The following is a 25,896-nucleotide window of genomic DNA, read 5'->3' as shown; positions in this document are numbered from 1 at the left end:
TCGCCTCTATTGACTGCGCAAGTGCGTGCTCACAGGGGTATACTGAGATTGTGGACCGCTCCCCCCCCCCCCCCCCCCAAAAAAAAAAAGAAGAAAATGCGCTCTGTCTCAACCAGAGCAGGCACCAGTAAGAAACGCCTTGCAGGGCTTATATGCAGCGCATTCCAGGTCGGGTCCTTCACATGCTGTCCGCACTCTGAATCGATGTCGGCCAGGCCACATACCGGTTTATGGTGGCGTTCGCTCTTCTTTCTTCGGTTTTAGTGAAGCGTGCGGCCATCGTCGGCAAATGTTGCTTCTCTTGCTCTAATGCATTGTTTTCGGCGGCGATTGCTTGGTGGCTCTGATTTCACTTTTTGACTGAACTTTGCTCCGATTTCTGGACGATGTTCGGCGATGGTTGCAGAGTAGAGGAGCTTAAAGCATTTATTGCTTAAAAATGGCAAAATTATTCTTCTTTTATAGGCAGATTACTTTCGCTGGCTTCAGACAAGCTGGAGCACTAGCATGATTGAGATTTCTTAAAATTTTAAACGTGTTGCTCGGCGATAGTTTTGATTCCGCTCTCCTCAGTTCAGGGGAAGAGGAGCATTGGGCAGACTGTAAAACGCCTTAACGAGCGAAAAAAAAACGTGAATATAACGTGTACGACGTGGGCAGAAGCGCTGTGGCGCTATATTTTAGCAAATGTGATTGCGTGCCTGATTACTCGCTTTGCTTTTCTCGATGCCGTCTGTGTTGCGTTGTTTGCCTGGCTTCGGTCGAAAGACATGATGACATAAAATATCGAAAAATCAGTTACTGAAATGACTGCTGCGACCAACGCTGCGCTGCTTTATCGAAACTTTTTTCCTGCGATCGCTTTGATTGCAGAGCAGATGTTGGACGTGGCGCGCGCGAGCGAGTTCTCAGCGCGTTGTGTTCTCAACGCTCGCTCTTTGGCGCGCAGTGGACCGCGCGCCCGAATGAATTTTTTGTTGCATTTTCTGCCTCTGATTCGGCCGCATGACAAAAATTACTTACCGAAATAACTGCCCACGTTGCACCGGATTATCGGAACTTTTCGTACTGCGATCGCTTTGATCGCGGTGCACACGGTGAAGGTGGAGTGAGCGAGCGAGCTCGCGGCACTATGTAATGAATGTCTCGGAGTCGTGTTTTTCAACCGGCGTCTTTTGCCCAATCTTATTAAAAATTCAACTCCGCAAAGAGGAAGTGGACCGACATGCGACTAGATGTGCGGCCTAGGCTTTATTTGAACGGATGGCAGTTTTAATGCTCCTGTAATATATTCTCTCAGAGGGACCTTCGCTCGTGCAACAGGCTGTGCTATTCAGTGAGTAGGTGATTACTCGTCTCACTTTTAATCATTTTAGTGCAGGAAAGCTTGCAGATTATTTCGTAGTTAATATACCTCGGACACCTTGCAGGGTATACCGTTAAAAATATCCGACTGACGGTAGCCACACAATGTTTGTTTGTATATAGGCGAATACGAAGCCCTATAGTTGCGCGCTGTAACACGGTTGTGATCAGAATTTTGATGTAGGTGTAATAGTTTGAGTTTATTAACAGCAATAAAAAAAGGCATTCAAACGCTGTTTTGTGAGCAACTGCAGCGCCGCATGAGTCATTCGAATGCTGCTTGTTTAGGTGTTTATCATCTTGGGTGAGCATATGCAATAATGGCTTGTAAGAGAACATTTCCTTCCCTCTTGTAATCTCCGTGCCTAACACGCAGTAGCCTGGACTGTCGCAGTTAATTAATCACTTTCGGTCGAAGTAGCGTGCAACAGAAAAAAACTCAAATGCTGAAAAATCAAAACTCGAATTTACTCAGTTCTCTCTGAAGCAAACACGTCGGTTCGTTTAGGAATCGCGAGCAGCATGAACAGCGGGGGCTTCAACAGCGATAACCACCCCTTTGGCGTCGAGTTCGTGAGTGATGGAGTCCAACTGCAACAAAATAAATACGTGCAGCAATGTGCACAACATGAAAGATAGACCTGCACCTCGAGCAGCATGAACAGCCTAGGCTCAAACGGCAACAACCGCCTTTTTACTATCGAATTCGTGAGCGAAGGAGTCCATACCTGTAACGACACAAATAAGGCAAGCAATGCGCGCAAACATATAAAAGCTAGACCTATATTGCGAGCAGCATGTACAGCTGGTATCAAACAGCGAGAACCGCCTCTTTAGTATCGGGTTCGTAAGCGAAGGAGTCTAACTGCGACAAAAATTCCTGCAGCAGTGAGCAATATGAAAGCTAGACGTTCAACGCAAGCAACGTAAACGTGTGGGCTCAAACAATATCAAGCGTAACTTTCGAGTCGAGCCTGCACACTAGTCTGACTGCAACCTCGTCGACACGCCATGAAATGCGCGCAACACAAGCTGCACCTGCAGAAGCTAGCAGAGCTGGCACGGTGGGCATAAGACAACAAGAAGCACTGCTTTCGTAGCCTACGAGCGAATGATCGAGTCCATATACAACTATGCCAAACAGCATTTGCTGCGAAGAAAGACTGCAGTCGCTCGCGCTTCGCATCAAATCACTTGAAAAAAAAAATGTGACTGACAACTGAAGAGCGGCCACTCACCTCACAAACTGGCGGATCCAGCACATTATCGAAGTTTGCCTGGCCGATACTGTGCATCCAAACCTTTCGGCGAGCCGCGTTGCTTTTTCCGGACGGAATTGAAAAAAAATCTTTTCCCACTGCCTCCTCAGTTGTTGCATCCATACGGGCAAAAGAAACTCGGCATCGCCGCAACGCGTAGACGCCGTCAAAGATGGAACAACACTTCCCGCCAAAACTGTTGCACAAGAAGAAAACGAAGCGCGACTCCTACCCCCGACAATGGCGCCGGCGTCTGCGGCGGAGCAAAAAAGCGCGCGCTAACACGTGACCACGGCGCCTCGGCCAATGGGAGGCTCGATTATCGGGCGGCGCGCTAGGAGAGGAGGAAAGCCGGAAAGTTCAAAGCTTTGCGATTTTTTTTTTGCTTCATTGAGGGGCTTTAGGTTTAACCAGAGCTAAACCACAGCAAATTTTTTTAGCTTGCGTGGCAAAGAGATGGCGTGGCGGTAAGGTGTTCCTCAATATTTGTTGCGCCAGTCTTTCTTTCCTTCCCAGTGCTCGGCGCTTAGACCTTTGCATCGGGCGACAGAGATGTCGAAGCACCTCTTTTCTGGACTACTGCAAACCGGCTCCGCTGCCGCTTGCACAGTGCGAGCGCCAGGTCCACACGACAGCCCAGCGTACAATATGGCGGCACACAGGGAGCCCTTATTGCAAAGATCACCGAACAACTATGCTGGAAAATACTCTCAAACTCCTGCCTGGACCTTTGCTTGCCGCTTGCAGTCTGTCCTTTTTCCTGGAAGATATGGACCACCAGCGCCACACCCTCAGCCTGCTCAGGGGCCAGATTCAGGAACTGCAAAGGACGGTGGGGAGATCGTTTTCTTACCTGCAGACGCTCAAAACTGCAACCGACAGGCCTGGTAAGTTCTCCAGTGTAAAGTACCAAGAAAAGCGATGATTGCATCACAGTACGTATTGCTTAGTTGTTGCATTTATTGACATACTACGGTAGTACATGCGGAGTTTCTTTAGTACTTTAACTTCGTAAATGGTTAAAACACCCGCTAAGTGCATAGTCTTCACATACCGTGATATGAACATGACTATCATGTAAGTTGCGGTAGGCTGGCTTCCGTATGCGGCGAGTGCCCAACTTAGGAGAGTGGTCGGTTGACCAGCTAGAATACATACGAGGAATTTGCTAGCTGCTGCTTGGTGTACCACAACTAGCAAATTGTACGTGTTGAAAGTGTTTCAGCGTGGCATTGTGTGGACAAACGTATTACTTTCGTCGAGGAACCACATTGGTGCTTTGTGCAGTGAGTAGTGAGAGGGGATGGAAGATGAGATTCTTGATAACAGTAAACGAAGTGAACGAGGGTTGAGGGGGAGCCCCTGTCCAGTAGCCAACGTTCCGACAGGAATGTTCGTCTGAGGCTCCACATCAACCCTTCATGATTTTTTTTGTGTGTTATGGTAGGTAGTCATAAGCAGCTTAAATGTGCTTATTTAGCCAGTCACTGCACAAACTACGTCACCGCCAACATCACGGGACTGATGCTCGGTGACAGTGACTGTGCGCGTCACCAGGCCTCTCTGCACAGAGGAGTGACTCATGCACACAAGGTGAAGTTTGCAGGAGGCATTCGTCGCATGATTAGTTGTTGCTGCAAAGAAGGACACGGTTATTATTAATTGATCCGAATTTCCGAAAGGTTTTTTTCACCCCTGTGCAGTGCACGACAGTTATTTCGGCCTGTCTTTGCTAGTAACGTGAATTGCACTAATACCAGAGAAGTCTCAAAAGCTGCGCTAATGCGAACGCATTCATTCTGGGCAATGAAAACGCAAGGCACACATGTTAGCCGTGCTCTGGTACTGATTTGGGACCACGTTGCATTTCTTTATATCTTTTTGAAGAGTGCCGCACCACTATTTTAATGAAGTCCACTGCTCGCTTTTGCATGGGTGCCATGCCCGCTTATTTGGACCCTTGTCCACGGGGTGTGTAGTTGATTGATGTGGCGTTCTGCAGGCGAACTGGGCGGCGGCGTCCTTCCCGGCGCCGTGCACGTGCTGTCGCGGCAGAGCCCGTACCCACGCACGCGCGTCCTCCGCTACCCGGTGCCAGACAAATACGTCGCCTGGCAGGTGAGTAGTGCCCGCTCCACACACTTCTAGCTCGGACAAACAGGACACGCTTCGGTGCTTGGAGCAGTCGCTGCATTCAGTTCGCGCATATTTTTCTTTGAATAGTTCGAAATCGATATGTGCACAGGCGTATGATCACAGATGTCTTAAAGGTGGTGAGAACTCAATATCTTAAAGGTAGCGAGTGACCTTGTCAATCGTAACATTTTTCTCCAAAAGTTTTAGCAATATGGTGTCTGTGAACTGCCTCTGCACTTGTTTCACTTGTGCCTCTCTGAGTGTAAACAAGTTGTCCACGACAAGACTTCTAAAGGTAAATCTGGTTTCCAGAGGCCCACAGGGCAGCATAATATGGCTGTTTCTCTTCAATATATACCTCAATGATGTTGTTAATAATAACACATCTGCAAAATATATCATATATGCTGACGATGTCAGCCTGTTCTTTTCCAGGTTAGATTTGGGAAACTTCATTTATTTATGCAATACTATATTAAAGTTATTACAAGGCTAGTGCACAGTTAATTAAATGTATATTAATGAAAATAAAACAAAAGGCATAACCTTTCAAGAAAAAGTCAAGTGTGTCCCTTCACATGAAAATATTCTCAACGAACGTACAGTTGAAATTGTGGCCCATTTTAAATCTAGGAGTAATATTTTCATCCAGTATGTCGTGGGATGGTCATGTGAAGCTAGCTCAGTTTACTGGAATTATAGGTCCCATGCGAACCCTACTTCCTGTATAGGAGAAATTGTTACTATACAACCTAATCTTGTTCCCATCTTAACTACTGCCATTTAGTGTGGAGAACGGCACCATGTTAAACCCTGCAGACCATTTCGCTACTTCTAAACAAAATGCACATGCCATATACTACACAACACTGCTTATGCAGTGCCAAGTGTAAATTTTCTGCACTTCTTGCATAATAAATCTTTACAATCTTCACAAATATGAATTAAGCTTGAGAATTAAAACAGAAATAGGAAACAATATGGGCAACTTACATAGAATTGCCCGAATGCAAAAATAGAATACACTGAAACAACAAGACATAAAAAGACCTCCTTCCTGTCTGCTCTTTGCCTAAATTTGGGAAAAGAAAGGATTTGTTATTTCCATACAGCTCTGATGTGTTTTCATGCACATACAAGGGACTTATTTGTGCTCTGCATGAATATACTATTTGGACAAAACTGTAAATATTTTGAAACTTGCTTCCTTGTGAATTGTCTGTTTTGGGTATTACAGTGTAATAACATATCAATGGATGTAGTACAAGAATGATTTTTATTTATGATCCTTGAATATTTTGTTTTCTGCTTTGGTATTTTTTTCGATCGATATTTTTGTCTTCAAGCTTGTTTGTTTTTACCTGTACAATTATGATAAGCCTTATTGTTTTGCAATATTGGGTTCTAAATGAGCGGAGTTTTTCTCTTATTGCGCGCCTGTGCATATGTAAATGATGCTGCCGCTGTGGGAATCTAGGTGCTACGATTCAGTCATCTAGTCCATGGGCAGGCTTTTTTTTTCGCAGCTCCCCTCTGTCCAAAATTTTCCACGTGGCAAATAAGCCTTGAATTGATTTGAACTTGAGTCTGTGGCAAAAAAAAAGAGAAGGCTACTGACCTAGCTCAGTCTTCTCTGCGATTGGTTCGAGCCGGAGACCATCTTGTTTGATCAAGGGGTTCAACTATGGGGCCACTAGCAAAAGTCTGGAATTTCCTTGCGAGCTGTTTGGTAGACTGCATATCTAAGTTCTAATGTTTACATTATCAATTCCCCAGCCACTCAGAGATGACCAACACATTACGACTCCTTGTCCTCTGATTTTGCAGTGCGATTTAGCTTCCTATTGGAAGCGACGGCACCATGCAGCGACATGCGAAAATGTAATGTGCACTTTCCTTCTGGCGACTAGTTCAAATAATTTGCCTGTTCACCCTTTTTGTCACATCAGATGTTTTGGTCTGGCTGTACTATTCTGATGACCGCTGCGCGAAGTCCATAAATATATAAACCGTTAGAATTAGCCGTATCGATTGATCAGCCAAATGTTCGTAATAAGAAGTCAGAATGCATTTTTGTGTAAGCTGCTGGTCAACAAAAGAAGCGACCTGCCCTCCTGATATGTAATTTCTGCCCGAGTAACTCGATGGTTCTCTGAGGGATATTTTTCGGAGATCTGTCATATTTCTTTGCTCATTTGATTACTGGTGGCCAGCACTTTCGTGAGGCTCGAGTGCGTGGCTGACGTCGATTACTGCGCGGCAGGTGCTGTGGCTAGAGTACGACCCGGTGGCCTACAGCCGGCCCCGTGCTGACTTCCCAGCGCACCTGCAGCCTCATGTCGACGAAGACATCCTAGGGTGAGCAGTGCACCCGTCCTGCCATCGCCTGCTTGCATTGGCGCGTTTCCACCGGTTCACAAAATGAAGTGCTGGCATAATGCCGCCTAAGTTGACACGCTTGGTTCTGGACAGGCGCTTAGCCCTTTAATGCGCAAACTCTGAAGGAATCAAGGAAACCATTATCTCCACATTATGTAGGTAATATGTCATTGTGCAAAAGACAATGTAATTTTGTTAGCGCCGCTGAGGTTTCAAAAGTGTATATGTCACGAATTGGAAACAGTGGGCATTTTGTATATCTTGTGCAGCTGGTCTGGATAGTGTTAGAAACGAACTCTTATGCCTGGAGCCAATTTGAAGGCCCAGGGACAGTAGGCAGTCTTTTATCCGAAAAATGTCTGGCTATGTTTCTCAGAAAAGTGATCACGATTTGAGAGAGGAGGAATTGTTATCCGCTGCCTGGAAGTTGCGAATCAGCGTCCTCTTTTTCTTCACGAAACGTCTTCATAGTGACGCCAAACATTCTGATAAGAAGGCGCTGGCTACTGAGAACATGTTCACATCAAGCTTCGTAAGCAAGCTCCTTGTAGTAGTGGACCCACGATGTTTAAACGGTATGTCGCGAATTTGGGGTACTGGTCTTTAATTGGCTAAGAAACAAAGAGAGAGAGACTAAAGAGAGGTGTTATGAATGGCCAAGGTCTACCCATCTTTCGAACATGCACGTACTTCCTTTAAGCTGCTACGCGCTTTACGTAAGGTAATTTATGGGAACGCTCACGGCAATACAATGGTTCAGTGAAACTGGCCTCTTTAAACTACCAAAAGACATTGCTTCCTTTATAGGGCTGTAATTCGGTAATCATATGTGGGATTAGTGTTGCTGAGCTCCTTGTGCTTGCATGCGAATTGTGCTGCTTTTCTTTTTCATGAATTTTAACCTTGTGCCATTTCGTCCTATTTATCTTACAGGGTAATCAATGAAATTGAACTCGCGCGGTTCTAGTTATCATTTACAAATTTTGTGCAAATTTACAGCAAGGATTATGTATCAGTAATGTCGTTAGAAATTGAGAGTGTTTCATGATTTTCCTGCAAGAAGGCGTTCATGTATCTCCAGCATTCCGCCTATAGCTTTCCTACTGCGGGGACTACCACATACAGGAGAAGTGCCTAATCTCTTTCCCAGGCTAAAGCTGGCCTCTGACGGCAGTGGCCCTGTGCCGAGCTTTGCTTGGAACTCAGTATCCACGAGTCCTGCTGGCGTGAGCATCAACCGCCAGTCCTGGATCAGCGATGCTGATGGCGGCCCCATCATCTACCGCCTCGACGCTCAGGGGATGCCGATGTGAGTGGGGAACAGTGCCTGCATTCTCAGTTACCTTCTGCAGGAGTGACAGTTGACACTGATTTACACACTTGGCCTCACATTATTGAATCTTATTCTCAGCGGTGTAAAATAGCTAAACTTCGCTGTGTATAGGCGAAGAAGAAAACGGCAATGCGCACACATGCATTCCTGCAGTGGGGTAATCTAGGCGTTACACGGTTTGGACCGCAAATTTTTGTTTCCGCCATCTTATCAAATTTTATCACTGCGTACCCATGTCTGTTTTCTCTGTTTCATCGTTCTTACTTCACGTTCTTTAGCTTTTAGTGGCGTTTCGTTTCGCTGTATTCTTTCTGTTGTTATCCAGAAAGGAAAACAGTAGCGCCGAAAAAATGCACAAATAGTGGAAGAACGATGTAGAACAAATGCTAACTTCATCTGACTTTATTCCTTGAAAAGCGAGCAAATATACAGAAAATCTAGGCATGCGCAAACAGAAATCTCACGTGCGATCAACAAAACCGTTCAAGATATGAAATCTCAGCTTTAACAAGGTTCACAGATGAATCACTGACACACCCTTTTCCTCTTTTTCTGATGTGGTACGCCTCTAAAACCTCTCGTGCTTTACGATCACAACTCCTGCCCAGAATCTTTATCTCATCAAGTCGTGGTTCACACTTCCTGGATTGTTTGCAATTTTCACCCGCCGAATGTCCAGCCACTCGGTGACACACCTTGCTGCGCAGTGTTTGGGTAGATGTGCCCCTCCTACTTCTTTGAGCGAGCGCGCATGCTCTGCTGCACGGTCATTGATGCACCTGCCCGTTTGGCCCACATAGGCCTTCCCGCAGGTCAGTGGTATCTCACAGACCACACCGGTGCAGCACTTCACAAAGTGTTTTCTATGTTTTTTTGCTGCAACCGTTCATCTTTCCATTGCTGGCTACGTGTGCACAGAGCTGAGCAAGCTTCCTTGGAGCCGAAAAGACAACAGGCACGTTATGCCTATTTGCCACCTTTTTTACGTTGTGGGCGACCCTGTGCACATACGGAACAACTTCTGGTTTCGCAGCTTGCTTCTTTCGCTCCGATGGCCGCTTAAACATGGCGCCCTTGACTTTTTGTAGGACCTGGGCTTCTGCAACGCCTGTGATTATCGAGCTTGGGAACCCGGCCCCCACCAATCGAGCCACTTGCGTATCAAAGCTCCCTTGCATACCATGCTGACACGACTTCACGAGTGCCGATGATTAGCAATAGCGCGTTTAACTGTCGTTGAATGAGCCGGTGCATACGGTAGCAGCTCCTTCTTTGCTCGAGGGGCATACTGCCAACATGCATGTTCTTCTCCAAAAGTAATCCTCAGGTCTAAAAACTATATATCCCTGCAAGGGCATCTCATGCGTGAAAACCAACCCCTTTCCTTTCTCTTTAAAGATACCTAACATATTGCTTACAGCATCGGTGTAGGACACGTCGTTCAGTTTTTAAAAACTATCAAAAAATCGTAAACATATCTAAAAACTTTTAATACCCCTTTCCCTATTAAACTTCGTTCTAGGGCGCGGTCAATATAGGCTAAAAATATGCTAGTAAGAACCGGGGCTACGCAAGATCCGATGCAGATCCCTTTCTCATGTCAATAAAACCTGTCGTTAAACGATACAAACGTCACGTTAAGGTCAAATTCTAGCATTCTCATAAAATTAGCTACCTACACGCCTGAGGCGTTCTGGAACCCAACTGCGCCATTCGGCGGGGGAAAATTGCAAACCATGCAAAAAGTGTGAACTATGGCTTGATGAGATAAAGATCCCCTGCCACACTAGCAAATTTAATTTCATTCCAATCAAATTTAATTCCATGGCTCGATTGTTATTCGGCCTCTTTTGGTACTACACGGTAAACAATAATGTCATTCGAAAATGATGGCAGTGACGATCAGTGAAAAAAAATAGTACAATTCAAGCACATCAACGTGCATAAAATACGTTACAAATTGTTGTGTAGTGTTTTTAAAGCGGGTGAGAACATTTCTGTGCAATACTATAAGCTTTAATTGGTTTTTTGGGGGAAAGGAAATGGCACAGTATCTGTCTCATATATCGTTAGACACCTGAACCATGCCGTAAAGGAAGGGTAAAGGAGGGAGTGAAAGAAGAAAGGAAGAGAGAGGTGCCGTAGTGGAGGGCTCCAGAATAATTTCGACCACCAGGGGATCTTTAACGTGCACTCACATCGCACAGCACACGGGCGCCTTAAAACGCAGCCGCCGCGGTCGGGTTCGAACCCGGGAACTCCGGATCAGTAGTCGAGCGCCCTAACCACTGAGCCACCGCGGCGGGGCATACTATAAGCTTAAAATATTATTTCTGCGGCACTTCAGCCATCAAAAGCCAAGCCAAGTACAAAGTCAACCACAAATCCGAAAAATGTAAACAAACAAAATGGCTGACACGGTGGCACGTGGCGATGCGTGGAGCGTGGAAATGACTTCTGAAAAATGAAGTGCTCAGTCACATCTTTATGTACTTCCGAGCTAAACGAACATGTACCGCCAACCAGCAAGAAACACGCAACCCAAAATGATCGGTGGTCGCGAGAAAGGCGCTGCTTCACGATCGGCTGCTGCCGTTGGCTGCTGCTGGGACCGAGAGTAATAGCTATCCACGACAGCTACAAGTGTGAAGAAGTTCACACCAAAATCGAAATTTTTTTAGCAGAACTAAATAAATGCAATTTCTAACTTTGACAGTGTGCACACGATTTTTTCGCGTCGCTTTCTGCTGCGCGTATGGTGTCCAGAGTACACATTCGGTTCGACATCGAATGCGAATGAGTTTCGTGAACTCATTCGATAGCGAATGTCATTCGAACCTAATGACATTAAATGTTCTCGTGTAGCAGCAGATTAATCGCATTAGGTGCGAATGCCATTCGAAACAAATGAAAATAATTTAAAGAGGAAAAGGGTGTGTCAGTGATTCATCTGTGAACCTTGTTAAAGCTGAGATTTCATTTCTCGCTACTGTTTTCCTTTCTGGATCGAAATGAACTATCTAGCCTAAATAGAAGCTTTTCTGTTCTTATTTATTTATTTATTTATTTCAGTACCCTCAGGGCCCGAGGGCATTACAGAGGGGAGTGGGGTACAATAGACAAAATAACAAAGGAACAGCAGTCACAAGTAACACAAAAATGTGAACAAGAATATGGCTCGCGCAAATCAGTAGGTTACAGCAAATACAATCAAACGCATTAACAGTCATTTAACACGAAATTACGAGCAAAGAATAAAAGCAAGCATAAAAGTAAGCATACCACGCAAAACAAGCATACCACGCAGACCAGGTCTGTTTTAACTACCACATAAGCTGAAAAGAATATGTTTCGCGGTCCGGGCACTCTTATTTTCGTTACATTTCCTGGCCCATTCTAACATATGTCCTTACATTTCGTCATATTCTCTATACGCTCGTTTTAACATGACAGCATTTAGAGGCCCGGTGTCGCCCAAAAGCCGTCGGCGGCGTTGGGATCGGTGTCGTTGTCGTTGGCTGTGAGCGAACAAATCCCTGAAAATCGTCAGAGAAGCACCCTAGGTGACAGGTGAGCTACCTAGGTCACGCGACCGTGTGACTCCGTCACAACCTGCCCACCAAATTGTGATCAAACTGACCACCGTGGCAGGTGGTAGTTAAATTATTGTTTGGCCGCAGGAGGCTGCTCGGGAAGATCAACCTGGGTCTGGCAAGCCCTACCGGCGGCAGCACCTGCCATCGTACGGCAGTGGTGCATTGCTTAAGCACTGCACCACTGTGCCAGGAGTGGTGTATAACTCCTAGCGATCTATGAATGTAATGTAGAGAATGACCAATTTATGGGCATTAGCCCATTAATGCTATCGCATCATACAATTAAGGCGGAGATTAAGTGCCCCCTCCTATTTTCGTTTGAATTTTCTGGCTGATTGCTTAGCTTGTCTTTAGTTTTGATTTCGGCATTGTGCAATCCATTTACTGCTATATAAAATGTGTGCGCATGCAACCTTGCCTCCTTTTGGGCATTTTTCTTTCACAAAGTGTTTATACTGTAACAACGAAGATGGGTCAACGCGGTAGCGGCAGTGCTATCGCTGAGCGCGCGCTGCTGGCTGGCTTAGAACAACCGCCGACGGCCAGAAGAACACCGTTCAGTGCCTGGTTCTTTCAGGACCATAATAATAATAATTGTTTTTTGGGGGGGAAATGAAATGGCACAGTATCTGTCTCATATATCGGTGGACACCTGAACCGCGCCGTAAGGGAAGGGATAAAGGAGGGAGTGAAGGAAGAAAGGAGAGAAGAGGTGCCGTAGTGGAGGGCACCGGAATAATTTCAACCACCTGGGGATCTTTAACGTGCACTGACATCGCACAGCACATGGGCGCCTTAGCGTTTTTCCTCCATAAAAATGCAGCCGCCGCGGTCGGGTTCGAACCCGGGTACTCCGATCAGTAGCCCAGCACTCTAACCACTGAGCCACCGTGGCGGGTGCTCTTTCAGGACGATTACACCCCTTTTTTAGCGATGCAGCGATGGCGTGGAGGTAGAGCATCCGCCTCGCGTGCAAGAGAACCGGGGTTCAAATCCTGGTGCCGCGCAATTCTCCACCGGGTTTCAAAAAAAAAAATCCGCTTGTCGATGGAATTGCATAACCAGGCCTGGAGTGCGGCCTGATCTCGGTGACCAGAACCGACAACGCACTCTCTCACCAGAGGCTGTAGGATTTGGCCACCCTGGTGTGGCACTTGGCCACAACCTTCTATGATCAAACCAATCCGCATTTTTCACGACGCGACTGCGCATGCGCCCATCCCCTGGCGGCGGTGTCGCAAAACATATTGGAAGGGTCGCGCGCTCCACTCGAGACCGGCCGTGGGAGTGTAAACAAACCGGCTTCCTACGCGGGGTGCGTTGCTGCAGCCGTCGGGCGTTCAGCGCGACGCATTTGGCGATACCTACGAAATGTGTTGCATACGGCTGCAATGCCCAATATGTAAAGGGAAGCAAACTCGGATTTTTTCGCTTTCCGAGCGCTTCCCGGGACAGCCTTCGACGCGAAGCGTGGATAAAAGCAGTTCGCCAGCTCGACGATCGTGGCCGCCCTTGCGCACCGTCAAGCACGTCAAGACAGTGCGGGAATCACTTTGTGACAGGTACGGACGAGGTACTGGGTTTAAATGCGTGTGCAATCTATCACGAAGTGTTTTATTCATGGGCAGGAAGGCCTCGAATGTCATCGCGGCACCCAGACTTCGTTCCGACGCTTTTTGCTTTCTCAAGCAAGAAGGCCGAATGGGCAAGCGCTGTGAGCCGCTTTCAACGCGCGATGGAGCGGGCAACGAAAAAGAAGCTACGAGAGCATTCACGCATGGTGCTAAAATTTTGTCATAATCTCCTATGGATATTTTCTTGTTTATGCCACTACACCCTGACCAATCCCCCGGTGTAGGTATGTGCCATGTATTAAGAGGCAGAAGAAGAAGGTGCGTTATGCGTGTGTTCGAATCATATCCGTGATGAAGAGCTCTGCGTGGTATCTCCGGAATGGATCAATGTGCGCCTCTCACGCTCGTCTTTATGGACGCGCATGCTTGTTTAACCTATGCAGCGGTGTGTTGTGGGAAAATACAGTGAAATGCTAGCAGAGCTGCTTTGTTGAGAGAATGCTTGTGCTTTGATAGCTCGTGTAGCTATTCGGCAGCGTTTGAGCACAACGATTGCTTGTGAAAACTGTTGTCCCCAGTCGTTTTCTGTACTACGGCGTGCACGATGTAGTATCCACCTTTCATGAATGACAGGCATATACAGTGGAAAACGCCAACCTCACTTATCGGGGATATTTCATTGAACATTATGTTCCGAATGTAGCCTTCATCTCTGAAGCGGCGGCCCTTGCTCAGCTGGTGTTCTTATCGCATGCCGGATGATCGGAGATACTGAAGAATTTGCTCTTCGGTGGGCACTGCAGCCTGCCTCGGACTTCGCACTCAGCCATCAGTCAACCCTAGAAATCCTCCAGGTACCAGGTGCTGCCCAGGACACGCCATCGTTGACAGATTCCAACAAAACGTGCTCCGCAGTGGCACTCAGTCCGGCCGGGTTGGGCGCGCAGTACCCTACCAGTGAGCTTCCAGCGTTGTACGCGAAGTGGCAGCACAGGAAAATGAAAAAGGCGGATTAACCCTCGGCCCTCAGTCCCCAGCGGCTGCGGAGCAACTGACCACGGCGGCGGTCAGACCTGTGACGCAGAGGAGGGGGCTAAGAATCTCTGGCTCCGGACAGGCCGCCATTAGAATCTGAACCTGGCAACGTTTAACACTAGAACTTTATCTAGTGAGGCTAGCCTAGCAGTGTTGTTCGAGGAACTAGCGGGAATTAAATGGGATGTGATAGGGCTTACCGAAGTTAAGAGGACAGGTGAGGCATATGCAGTACTTTTTTATAAAGGACGGACACATACTGTGCTATCGCGGATTAGAGGATAGACGAGAAATAGGTGTGGGATTCCTCATTAATAAGGATATAGCTAGCAATGCAGAGGAGCTCTATAGTATTAACGAGAGGGTAGCAGCTATAGCAATTAGGCTGAATAGGAGGTACAAGCTGAAAGTGGTGCAGGCCTACGCACCCACATCCAGCCATGATGACCAGACCGTTGAAAGTTTCTATGAGGACGTAGAATCGACAATGAATAAAGCAAAATCACAGTACACTGCACTGATGGGCGACTTTAATGCGAAGGTGGGCAAGAGGCAGGCTGACGACCACGCGGTAGGTGGCTATGGGATAGACTCTAGAAATAGCAGGGGACAGTTATTAGTCGAATTCGCGGATAGAAATAATTTACGGATCATGAATACCTTCTTCCGCAAACGAGAAAACAGGAAGTGGACCTGGAAGAGCCCCAATGGTGAGATTAAAAATGAAATCGACTTCATACTATGCGCTAAACCTGGCATCATTCAGGATTTGGCCGTCCTCGGAAAGATGCGTTGTAGCGACCACAGAATGGTAAGGTCTCGAATTAGCTTAGACTTGAAGAGGGAACGGAAGAAGCTAGTGAAGAGGAAGACCACTAACGAGTAAGCCGTAAGAGGGAAAGCACAGGAGTTTAGAATAGCGCTGCAAAACAGATATTCGGCTTTAACTGAGGAAGGCGATCTTGATGTTCATACAATGCACGATAATTTGGCATCTATAATTACGGAGTGCGCAGTAGAAGTAGTCGGTAGGACAGTTCGACAGGATACCGGAAAGCTATCTCAAATGACGAAAGATCTGATTAAGAAGCGCCAAAGCATGAGGGCGTCTAACCCTACCGACAGAATGGAACTAACAGACCTATTAAAGTTAATAAATAAGCGCAATTAAGGTAGCCATCATAAGGAAGCTTAATATGGAGAGAATCGAGCATGCTCTAAAGAACGGAGGTTGCCTAAAGGCAGTGAAAAGGAAACTAGGCATAGGTAGAAACCAGATGTATGCATTAAGAGACAAGCAGGGCAATGTCATTAGCAATATGGATAAGATAGTTAACGTAGCCGAAGAATTCTACACAGGCCTGTACAGTAGCCAATGTAATCAGAGCGTTAATGAGAAAGACAGCAGTGCACAGCAATGCGTCATCCCGCCAGTAACGAAAGATGAAGTAAAGAAAGCCTTGGAAGCAATGAAAAGGGAAAAAGCAGCTGGGGAGGATCAGGTAACAGCAGATCTGTTGAAGGACGGAGGGGACATCGTGCTGGAAAATTCAGCCACCCTGTATACGCAATGCCTTATGACCTCGACTGTTCCAGAAGCTTCGAAGAACGCAAACATTATCTTAATCCATAAGAAAGGAGATGCCAAGGACTTGGAAAATTACAGACCGATCAGCTTACTATCTGTTGCCTATAAGGTACTTACTAAGGTAATCGCTAATTAATAGAGTCAGGGCAACCTTAGACTTTAATCAACCAAATGATCAGGCAGGCTTTTGTAAAGGATATTCCACAATAGATCATATTCACACTATCAATCAGGTGATAGAGAAATGCGCAGAATATAACCAACCTCTATATATAGCTTTCATTCATTACGAGAAAGCATTCGACTCAGTGGAAACCTCTGCAGTCATACAGGCATTGCGTAATCAGGGGGTAGAAGAGCCTTATGTCAAAATACTGGAAGATATATATAGCAACTACACAGCTGCTATAGTCCTCCATAAAGTCAGCAATAAAATTCCAATAAGGAAGGCCGTCAGGCAAAGAGGCACGATCTCGCCAGTGCTGTTCACCGCATGTTTACAGGAAGTATTCCGAGGCCTGAATTGGTGGTGGTGGTGGTAGTGGTTTTATTAAAAATAATAGTAAAAAGGAAGGAAAAGATTTTTGCTAGCCCCGGCATCTGCCATCGATACTGAAGCACCTGAGCTGGGGCAGCGGAAATAAAGGACAGCAGGCAGAATGGAGAAATGAAATTGGGAATAGTAGGGAATAAGAATAAATGGAGAATACCTAAATAATCTGCGATTCGCGGATGACATTGCCTTGCTGAGTCACTCAGGGGGCAAACTGCAAATCATGATCAATGAGTTAGAGAGGCAGAGCAGAACGATGGGTCTAAAAATTAACATGCAGAAAACGAAGGTAATGTTCAGCAGCCTAGCAAGGGAACAACAGTTCACAATTGGCAGCGAGAGCCTAGAAGTTGTGACGGAATACGTCTACTTAGGGCAGGTAGTGACAGCTGATCCAGATCATGAGAGGGAGATCATTAGAAGGATAAGAATGGGGTGGAGCGCATATGGCAAGTTCTCGCAGATCATGAGTGGCAGTTTACCAATTTCCCTCAAGAGAAAAGTGTACAACAGCTTTATCTTACTGGTACTCACCTATGGGGCAGAAACGTGGAGGCTAAAAAAGAGTTCAGCTTAAGTTAAGGACAACGCAGCGAGCCATGGAAAGAAAAATGATAGGTGTAACGTTAAGAGACCGGAAGGGGGCAGAGTGGGTGAGGTAACAAAAGCGTGTTAATGACATCCTAGCCCTAATCAAGAGGAAGAAATGGGCTTGGGCAGGGCATGTACTGCGAAGGCAAGATAATTGATGGTCGTCAAGCGTAACGAAGTGGATTCCAAGAGAAAGTAAGCGTAGCAGGGGGCGGCAGAAGATTAGGTGGGTGGATGAGAAGTTTGCAGGCAAAGGGTGGATGCAGCTGGCAAAGGACAGGGTTAATTGGAGAGACATGGGAGAGGCCTTTGCCCTGCAGTGGGTGTAGTAAAGCTGATAATGATGAAACCCCTTTTCAAGTGGTGGAGGTTGCCCCTGATCCCGTCCTGGAGGTTCGCAGCGGCACAGTAACATCAGAAATGCCGAATAACGCCACCCTAGCTCCCCAGCCGTCGCCTGCTCCGCCTCGACAACGGGACCTGGCTGTTTTCAGTGGGCTCTGCGACTCTGACGTCGAGGACTGGCTGGCTTCCTACAAGTGGGCCAGCACGCACAACTGCAGGGATGACGCCATAAAACTTAAAAACGTCATCGTTTACATGGCTGACGTTGCAAAACTCTGGTTCCGCAACCACGAAGCGGATATCGCCAAATGGTCCACATTGAAGACAAGCTTCACTCATGTATTGGGCCGCCCTGGCGTGCGCAAACTCCGCGCCGAACAGCGCTTAGGAGAGCGGGCTCAGCAGCCCGGCGAGACATTTACTAGCTATATTGAGGATGTGGTGGATCTTTGCAAGCGCGTGAACAGTGATATGTCTGACGCTGATAAGATAAAATATATTATGAAGGGTATTTAGGAAGATGCGCTCCAAATGCTTCTGGCCAAGCAGCTGGTCACCGTGGCCTCCGTCATCAGCTTGTGCCTGAGCTACGAGGAGCTCCGTAAGCAGCGTGTCCTCACTCGCCGCACGGTACAGCATGCCGATCGAGGTCCCGTCCGCTGATAACGTGATCGCAGGAGGGCAGCAGCCTAGGCACGATATTCAGTAGTTCATCAGAGAAGAGATCGGACGTCAACTAGCGCTAATCCCTGGAGTTCGGGACCCGCTACTAACGCTGACTCCCACCCTTCAGCAGACGATCCGAGCCCAGGTCGCGGAGGCCCTACCACCCCTGCCTCAGCAACCTGTGGCTGCCCCTCTTACATACGCCGCCGTTCTGGCCAGACCACCATCCCATCGTTTGGGTCCTTTCCAAGACTCCACTCAAGCGTCGCTGCCTTCGACGCCCCCGCATGTCTTCTCGTATCGTGCTCGGGTGGCACAACCGTCACCTCGCTTTGCGCCGGCAGTCCCTCACTACGGTCGTCCGTGGCGTACTCGCGACAACAGGCCCATTTGCTTTGCCTGCGGCTTCGCCGGCCATGTAGCCCGCCACTGCCGCTGTCGCCCTTTTTCGCCTGCTGACGTCCTGCCGCCATCTGCGTATGAGTCTGCGCCATCTGCGTATGGGCGCAAATATCTGACATTGTCAGATACCTGCGCCCTGCTCGCGCCCCGCTCATGCGCAGACCGGTTTTCCCGACGATCGTGCGCGTACCCAACAAACACAAAACCTCCTCAAAATCTCCCAGAAATATCCCATCAGGACATTTGGAATGTCCCCAGGAGGTTCTCATTTTTTCCGAAGACGTCCAAGAAACGTCCCCACAACTAGCCGTGTCCAAAAAGTTGTGCGTCCCAGGGACAGCCCCAAAAGGTTAATGCTAGATTTCTCGGCTCTTGTTCAATAAAATTATTTCTTCTTTTTCATGCAGACTTCAGGCATTTAGGCGCACATATGTGCCAAATTTCAGGCACATGCTTACGTTACAGGTGGTGTAATACACCTGTCAACTCGCGTGAATGCTTGCTGGCTAGGCCATTCAAACTTACCTGTTCACATGAAATGTGCTTTAAAAAGGTAAAATTTGAGCTGTTTGGTGCATGATCTTGTGACGGGAGCAGCGTAGCACGAGACAAAGAGAGAGGCGGGGCACGACGCTGAATAACAACCAGATTTTTAATACACGTTCGTCGAATATATACATCTCGCTCGTATAAGAAGGAAAAGAAAGAAGCATGAAAAACGCATAAGATGTACACGTGGTGAAATATTAAGACAACGCACGCAAATAATCAATTTCTCTGTCACGAAGCGCTATTGAAGGTATGCTTATGCATATGTCGCTCTTTGGTCGGATGTTGAAGACTTCTTCAATCTCCCTAGTCCGTTGATCAAAATACGACAGGATGACCATTGTGTTGATAAGCTGTGGAGCGCATTCATGCTCTCTACAATGATTTGCTAATTCACTGCTGATGGCGCCCTTTAGGGATATTTTGTGCTCTCGAAGCCGTTTTTCAAACAGCGCCCTGTTTGGCCAATGTATGTGCATCCCCATGACAGAGGTATTTCATAAACCCCGCTTTTCACACATGTCACATGTTTTTTTCAGATGTTTTTTCTTGCATTGATTTTTTTCTTTGCTCGCTGTTGACTTTGGCGCACAGGCTCCTTAACTTGTTAGGTGCTGACATGAGCACTTTTACGCCAGCTCTTGCTGTTACCCTTTTGAGACTGTGGGAAATGCCATTAATGCAAGGAATGACCGCGTACGGCTTCCTTTATTCTGATGTGGTTGTGGCATATTTTCTGCCTCTAGGTGCTTACAGAATCCCTTCTGCGACACTGGATAGCATTCTCGTCGGGCAACCTGCTGCTTTCAGCCGACGGTCCTGGGTGTCAAAACTGCCTTGAACCTCATGATGACAGGATCACGTCAATGTGACTCTCATTGCTGTTTTTTTCTACCCCCGCTTGATGATCTTGGAGTGCGCATATGTGTAGGGGAGCAGTCCCTTCTAGCTTCGTGGTCCGTACCGCCAGCATATGTGAGCGCCTAGAAAGGCTAGCGTCAAGTCAAGAAATCGCATAACATTGTTTTCTGGGAGTTCACTTATTTCTAGTCCCAGTTCTTCTAGTCCTTAGCAAAAGTAGCAATGAGAGCCGCATTGACGAGATCTGTCGTTATGAAGTTCGAGGAAGTTTTGATGCCCAGAACAGTCGGCTGAAAGCAGTTTACCTGACGAGACTGCTATCCAGTGTCGCAGAAGGGATTCTGCAAGCACTTAGAGGCAGAAAATATGTCACAACCACATCAGAAGAAAGGAACCCGTATGCGGTCATTCCTTACATTAATGACATTTCCCACAGTCTCAAAAATGTAGGCGCAAGAGATGGTGTAAAAGTGCTCATGTCAGCACCCAACAAATTAAGAAGCCTGTGCGCCAAAGTCAACAGCGAGCAAAGAAAAATCAAGGCAAGAAAAAGCACCGGAAAAAAATGTTCAATGTGTGAAAAGCGGGGTTTAGGAAATACCTCTGTCATGCGGACGCACCTACATTGGTCAAACAGTGCACTGTTTGAATTAATGGCTTCGAGAGAACAAAATATCCCTAAAGGGCGCCATCAGCAGTGAATTAGCAAAACATTGCAGAGAGCATGAATGCGCTCCGCAGCTTATCAACACAATGGTCATCCTGTCGTATTTTAATCAGCGGACCAGGGAGATTGAAGAAGCCTTCAACATTGGGCAAAAGAGCGACGTATATGCGTCAGCATACTTTCGATAGCGTTTCGTGACAGCGAAATTGATTATCTGCGTGCGTTGTCTTAATCTTTTATCATGTGTACATCTTATGCGTTTGTCAGGCTTCTGTCCTTTCCTTATTGCATGAGCGAGATGTATATAATCGATCGAACGTGGATTAAAAATCTGGTTGTTAGTCAGCATTGATTCCCACGTCTCTCTTCTTTGTTTCGTGCTGCGCTGCTCCCGCCACAAGAACATGAAGTGTGCTAGAATTTTACACACAAAGGAAATATTAATTCAAAAAGTCGCCCGATCCTGCCCATATAACAGGAAATGGCAGCGCAATACGGATGTAATTTCAGTTTATTAGATGTGCTCTTTGCATTTAAATGAATACAAAGAGGAGGCGCATATGTATGCACCATTTAACACACAATGTACGGAGCACTACGACACCAGCAAATAATAATTGCCAAAATGTTCTCTAGCTCTGAGAAATCTGAAAAAATGGAGCAATAAAAACATAATACAGGCTGAAAGTCGATGCACCCTAAGCAAACATTTTAAAGGGTACAAAAGCATATATGCACACGCAAAAGCAAACGCATGTAAAGAGAAACCTAGGTGCCAAAAGAAAAGACGATATGGGCGTACGATACAGATATGCGGTTTCAGGTTACGGATATTCTGCAGGGTGAAACCTCCCTCTCGCTTTGCCTCTCACACGAGCCTCGGAGTAATCTTGAGCGTGTTATCAAAACAGGAAAAAAAATTAATTCTACGAGGCGAAAATAAAAAACGAGCATAAACCACATACCTTGACGACGTTGCCAACAGAAACTCGGGGATGAAATAAAATGCTGCAACTATATATATGAGTTCAACGCAGCCTTCTGTCCTGCGCCTTCTCACGGCACAGCGAACGCTCGAACATACGCGTTACATCTTCGTTACACCACCGTTTTATTTTTTGTGACTAAGTGTGGAGGTAAGACTGCTTGGAGCCGGATGGAAAGGGGGAAAGTCTTGAGGTAGGAGCCCTGGCTTGCCGCACCCATGGTACAGCAGACCACGCGTGCGGCACGATACGGCGTGGGAGGCGAAATCAAGGTGATCAAGGCACAAGTAATCCGGTGGGGGTGGGTTGGGAGTCAGCGACGCGAACACAACACAAACTATACCGTTGCGACAGGACGGCAATGTAGGTAGAGCAGGTTAATCCATGGGCACTCGCAGCAAGAGTCTGGTGGGCTTCCGAAGATCTCTCCCGCCTATGACCGCAGTGGACGGCCACGGTGCCACCACCAACACGCCACAGTCGTCGGAGGCGTTGAGGGATGCAGAGTGCGCGCTAGGAGTCGCCCATTGCCTTGAAATCCGCTGCCGCGAACGACGCCTGTAAGAGCGTCATTATGGTGTAGGGCCGTGAAGCTGTGCAAAAGACTTGCGATGCGCCGCGTGCCGCTGCACCAGTTCCAAAAGGAATTATGTGGGCACGCCGAGGTGCGCGGGAAAGCTGCCATGAATCCGCAGCTACGAAGTTCACGACAGCCCAGTGATGAGAGCTAGAGCTGCTGCGCGCTGGGGCTTGCGCGCGAACGGCTAGGGACTGCGCGAATACGTGTGCGCAAGATGGCTTCCGTCCAGCGAGGAAGCCGGGCGAGCGACGGGAGGTCCATTACTGCGCCTCTGCTAGACAGCGGCGCAACGAGGACTGCTGGTAGTTGGAGATGCCTGCAAGGACCGTCGCACCGTGTTGAAGTTGGAAACACTATTGAAGACGGGCACGTTGGTGACCGCCGCTCCCGGCGATGCGATGAAAAGGCAGACCGCCGTCACCTGCCTGCCTGCAGCATGGAGCCGACGGCCCACGAGAGAGATGCGGGGTGAACTGCGCTTCCTTCGGCTGTTCGAACAAAACTGTCTGATCTCTCAAAACGGCGAGTGGAAACGCAAAACCTTCTCTCCCCCGTAGCTTTTGACGCGAGGGAGAGAGAAAAGGGAGCGAGGAGTCAATTTGTATTTTTTGTTGAAAAGCATTTGTCCGAAAAACGTTCTCCCAGTTACCTTTCTGGGACCAAAACGCTATTTGTTTTTGTTTCTCCTTAACACCCTCAAAAAACGTTTCTAGGACATTAGTGGGCGCACTTCCGTTTTGCTTGTGTTTCTATGTCCTGCCTCTACGGCCTGGAAATGTTCGATAAATGTACTGGGACAGGGACATTCCATCCTTTCTGGGAGCTCCTGGGGAGGTACGTCGTTTGCTGGGTAGGCACTTCGCGTGTACGCCTCGGAATACGGGCGTCGTGTACGCCTCGGAATACGGGCGTCGTGTACGCCTCAGCTTACGGGCGTCGAAAAAAGGCATCCACCTCCATGCTCCATGTGCTGGCGCGTTCCCCCTCTCGAGCCTACGGAAGGAATTTCAAGCGTAAAGACAGGGGATTTGGGGGGCGCTGAAAGGACAACTTAAACCGCGAAGAAAAGTTCCAGGAACCTGGGAGAGGTTCAAGCCATAAAGAAAAGAGTCCCCGAGAGCCCCGTGGTCCTCCTATTGTTGTAAACCGGACCCCGCTTCTGACGCGCGCGCAAGCGCGCGCGCTCAGGCGCGGTATCCCATTTTTTTAATGCATCACCGCTTGGCTGCCAATGAAGATGCAAAAAACGAATGGGTAATTATTTTTAACCTTACAAAGGGAAATCAGTGGCTTTGTTTCAGTGACGGCGCCAACGGGAGGCAAGGGATGGCGGCCGCTAGCTCGAAAATTTGCCCGGCGCTCCTTTCTGTCACTGGAGGAATTGATTTTGTTCGCTCACAAGCACCTAAGCGGCTTAATCTTTGCGTTATGCGAAACCAATCTATCGCTGTCTCAATGCCGTAATTTGTTTTTTTTTTTATTTTGTCTTGAAGAGGAACACTGCCCAAAAATTAACTCCCCCTTCAACGTACGCCATCCCCGTAGGATATCCTGGGCAGCCCTTGGAATAGTAAAGCCATAACCTACAACTTTTGGCTGCAAGTTTGTTCTATTTGAAAAAAGGCAACTGCCAATCTTGCTTTCTGCGGGGTTTTATTTCATCATTTTTTTTTCAAGAAGGTCAGGTGGAATATCTTCCAGACGAAATAGGATGGCGCTTGAACAATGAGTCCGCAAGCGCCTTCCATTGTTTCGCTACACTCATTGAGGTTCAGAAAACAGGACACGGGATCCTTGATTTTTTCCTATGCAATAATTCACCACCGTCCTGACTGTAGCCTTATTCGTGAAAATTTTATAATGCTATTAAAATATCATGCACTCAAGGTGTTCTTATAACGCTACTAGGAGATTTTACAGCTACCCTTCGACTGTTGGATGTTTCATGGCTTGTGGAACGGGCGGATGTAGCATCAGCTGCATGGGAGTACGACGCCCACTATTATCAAAATAAAGGCCATTCATGCAAATCACCTTATAGTGTGCCATTTTCTACCCATGGTGTCAGGGCTTTTTCTTTGTTCAAGTTCACTTAAATTTGTTGCGCCATTAATTATAATGGCCAATCCATACTGTTACTGGTGCTTCTAATACATGCTTCTCAGAGCTTTGGTTTTAACTACTAACTAATTAATGCAGACCTTATAATTGTGTTCCATGTCGCTTCTGCCTGGTCTTAGAAATGATTTTTTTTTCAAAATTTCAGTGTTACGTTAACGTAACCACTAGCCAAATAAATGGAAGTTTAGAATTATAAAGTGCTAATTTTGATGCTATTAACAATGCAACGAACTTCCACTTTTAATAGATTCGGGCTTGGACGTACATTCTTAGATGGGACATATGCACTAATATAATAACAGCTTTTATGTTCACATGATATATATATGTGCAGAAAACTGTCCCGTTTCCACTTAAGTACTAGTGCTCAAGCGATGGAAAGAGTGATTCAAAAGTACCGTGGCGGACGCCTTAGTGGTGTCACTGCAGGGACTGCGGCTGTCTGCCAGTCTTTGAGAGCTGCTCAGTGATCAAGAATAGTGGCCGCCTTACCAAAGAAATAACGGAAACCGTTCAAATTACTTCTGCCGCATCAGCCTCTCTCATTGCACAGAAAGGGAAATGCTGTTCCTGTCAGCGCCGGCGGACGTAGCTAGGTCTCTAATCTGTTTTTCTGTTCGCATAGTTTTATTCATTGCCTTCTTTTTTCTACTTAATGAGCACTTGCTTTATTGTATTTTTTTCTCGCTTCCCTTTTCTTTCGCCGCTGTTCTCCCGAAAGATTCAGATTGGACCCCTGCCACAGCGGTTGCATTTAGATAGAGGCGAAGTGCTATAACGGCACGCGGGTACTGTGCGATGTCAGGGCACATTAAAGAACGTACCCCAGGGGTACGAAATTATCCAGAGTGGCTACGGCATCCTTCGTAACCCGAGTCACTTGTCCCAATAGCGACTCAGGTTACGAGATTAAACCCCAGGTTGAACCCCATAAAACCGATCCAAACGCTTCACTTTATCTTCTCCAACAGCTACGTTCGTTCCATTTACTCTCCGTCCACACCCTTTCATTCTTGCTTTACCATCGTTCCGTGCTATTGCCAAGTGGTTTCACCTCCATTTCATTTAGCCAATCTTCTTTCACTTCCTCCTCGAGCTTCACTGCTCATCGCTTGTAATTGTTCGTCAACTTTGCTCGTGTTCGCTGGCCGCCTACTTGCTCTGCAGTGCACTTTCCCTGCCCCAGATGGTTTTTTGCTCCATGTGCCTTTGGTTGGCAATACACCCTCTGGGTGCCCCGTTCAGGCGAAATATTCGCAGTCGGCTGGGTGTGGAGTAGTGCCCGTGTTTTGTAGACTTTTTGCATATGT

General features: G+C 47.1%; 1 protein-coding gene across 2 annotated transcripts in view; it reads left to right on the top strand.

The window, feature by feature from the left end:
- The window catches only part of LOC144127891 (transient receptor potential cation channel subfamily M member-like 2), a 223,971-nt gene that overhangs the window by 184,829 nt on the left and 13,246 nt on the right, over positions 1-25,896 (top strand). For both annotated transcript variants that reach the window (XM_077660865.1, XM_077660864.1), the window contains exons 21-24: positions 3,372-3,511; positions 4,627-4,742; positions 7,024-7,118; positions 8,290-8,448. In XM_077660865.1, the coding sequence (XP_077516991.1) occupies positions 3,372-3,511; positions 4,627-4,742; positions 7,024-7,118; positions 8,290-8,448 (510 nt within the window). The remainder of the gene's footprint in view (positions 1-3,371; positions 3,512-4,626; positions 4,743-7,023; positions 7,119-8,289; positions 8,449-25,896) is intronic.

This window comes from Amblyomma americanum, chromosome 4, assembly GCF_052857255.1.
Source record: "Amblyomma americanum isolate KBUSLIRL-KWMA chromosome 4, ASM5285725v1, whole genome shotgun sequence".
NCBI classification, from domain to species: Eukaryota; Metazoa; Arthropoda; class Arachnida; order Ixodida; family Ixodidae; genus Amblyomma; species Amblyomma americanum.
The sequence above is the reverse complement of the archived record's forward strand: the minus strand, read 5'-3'. Positions and strand labels throughout refer to the sequence as shown.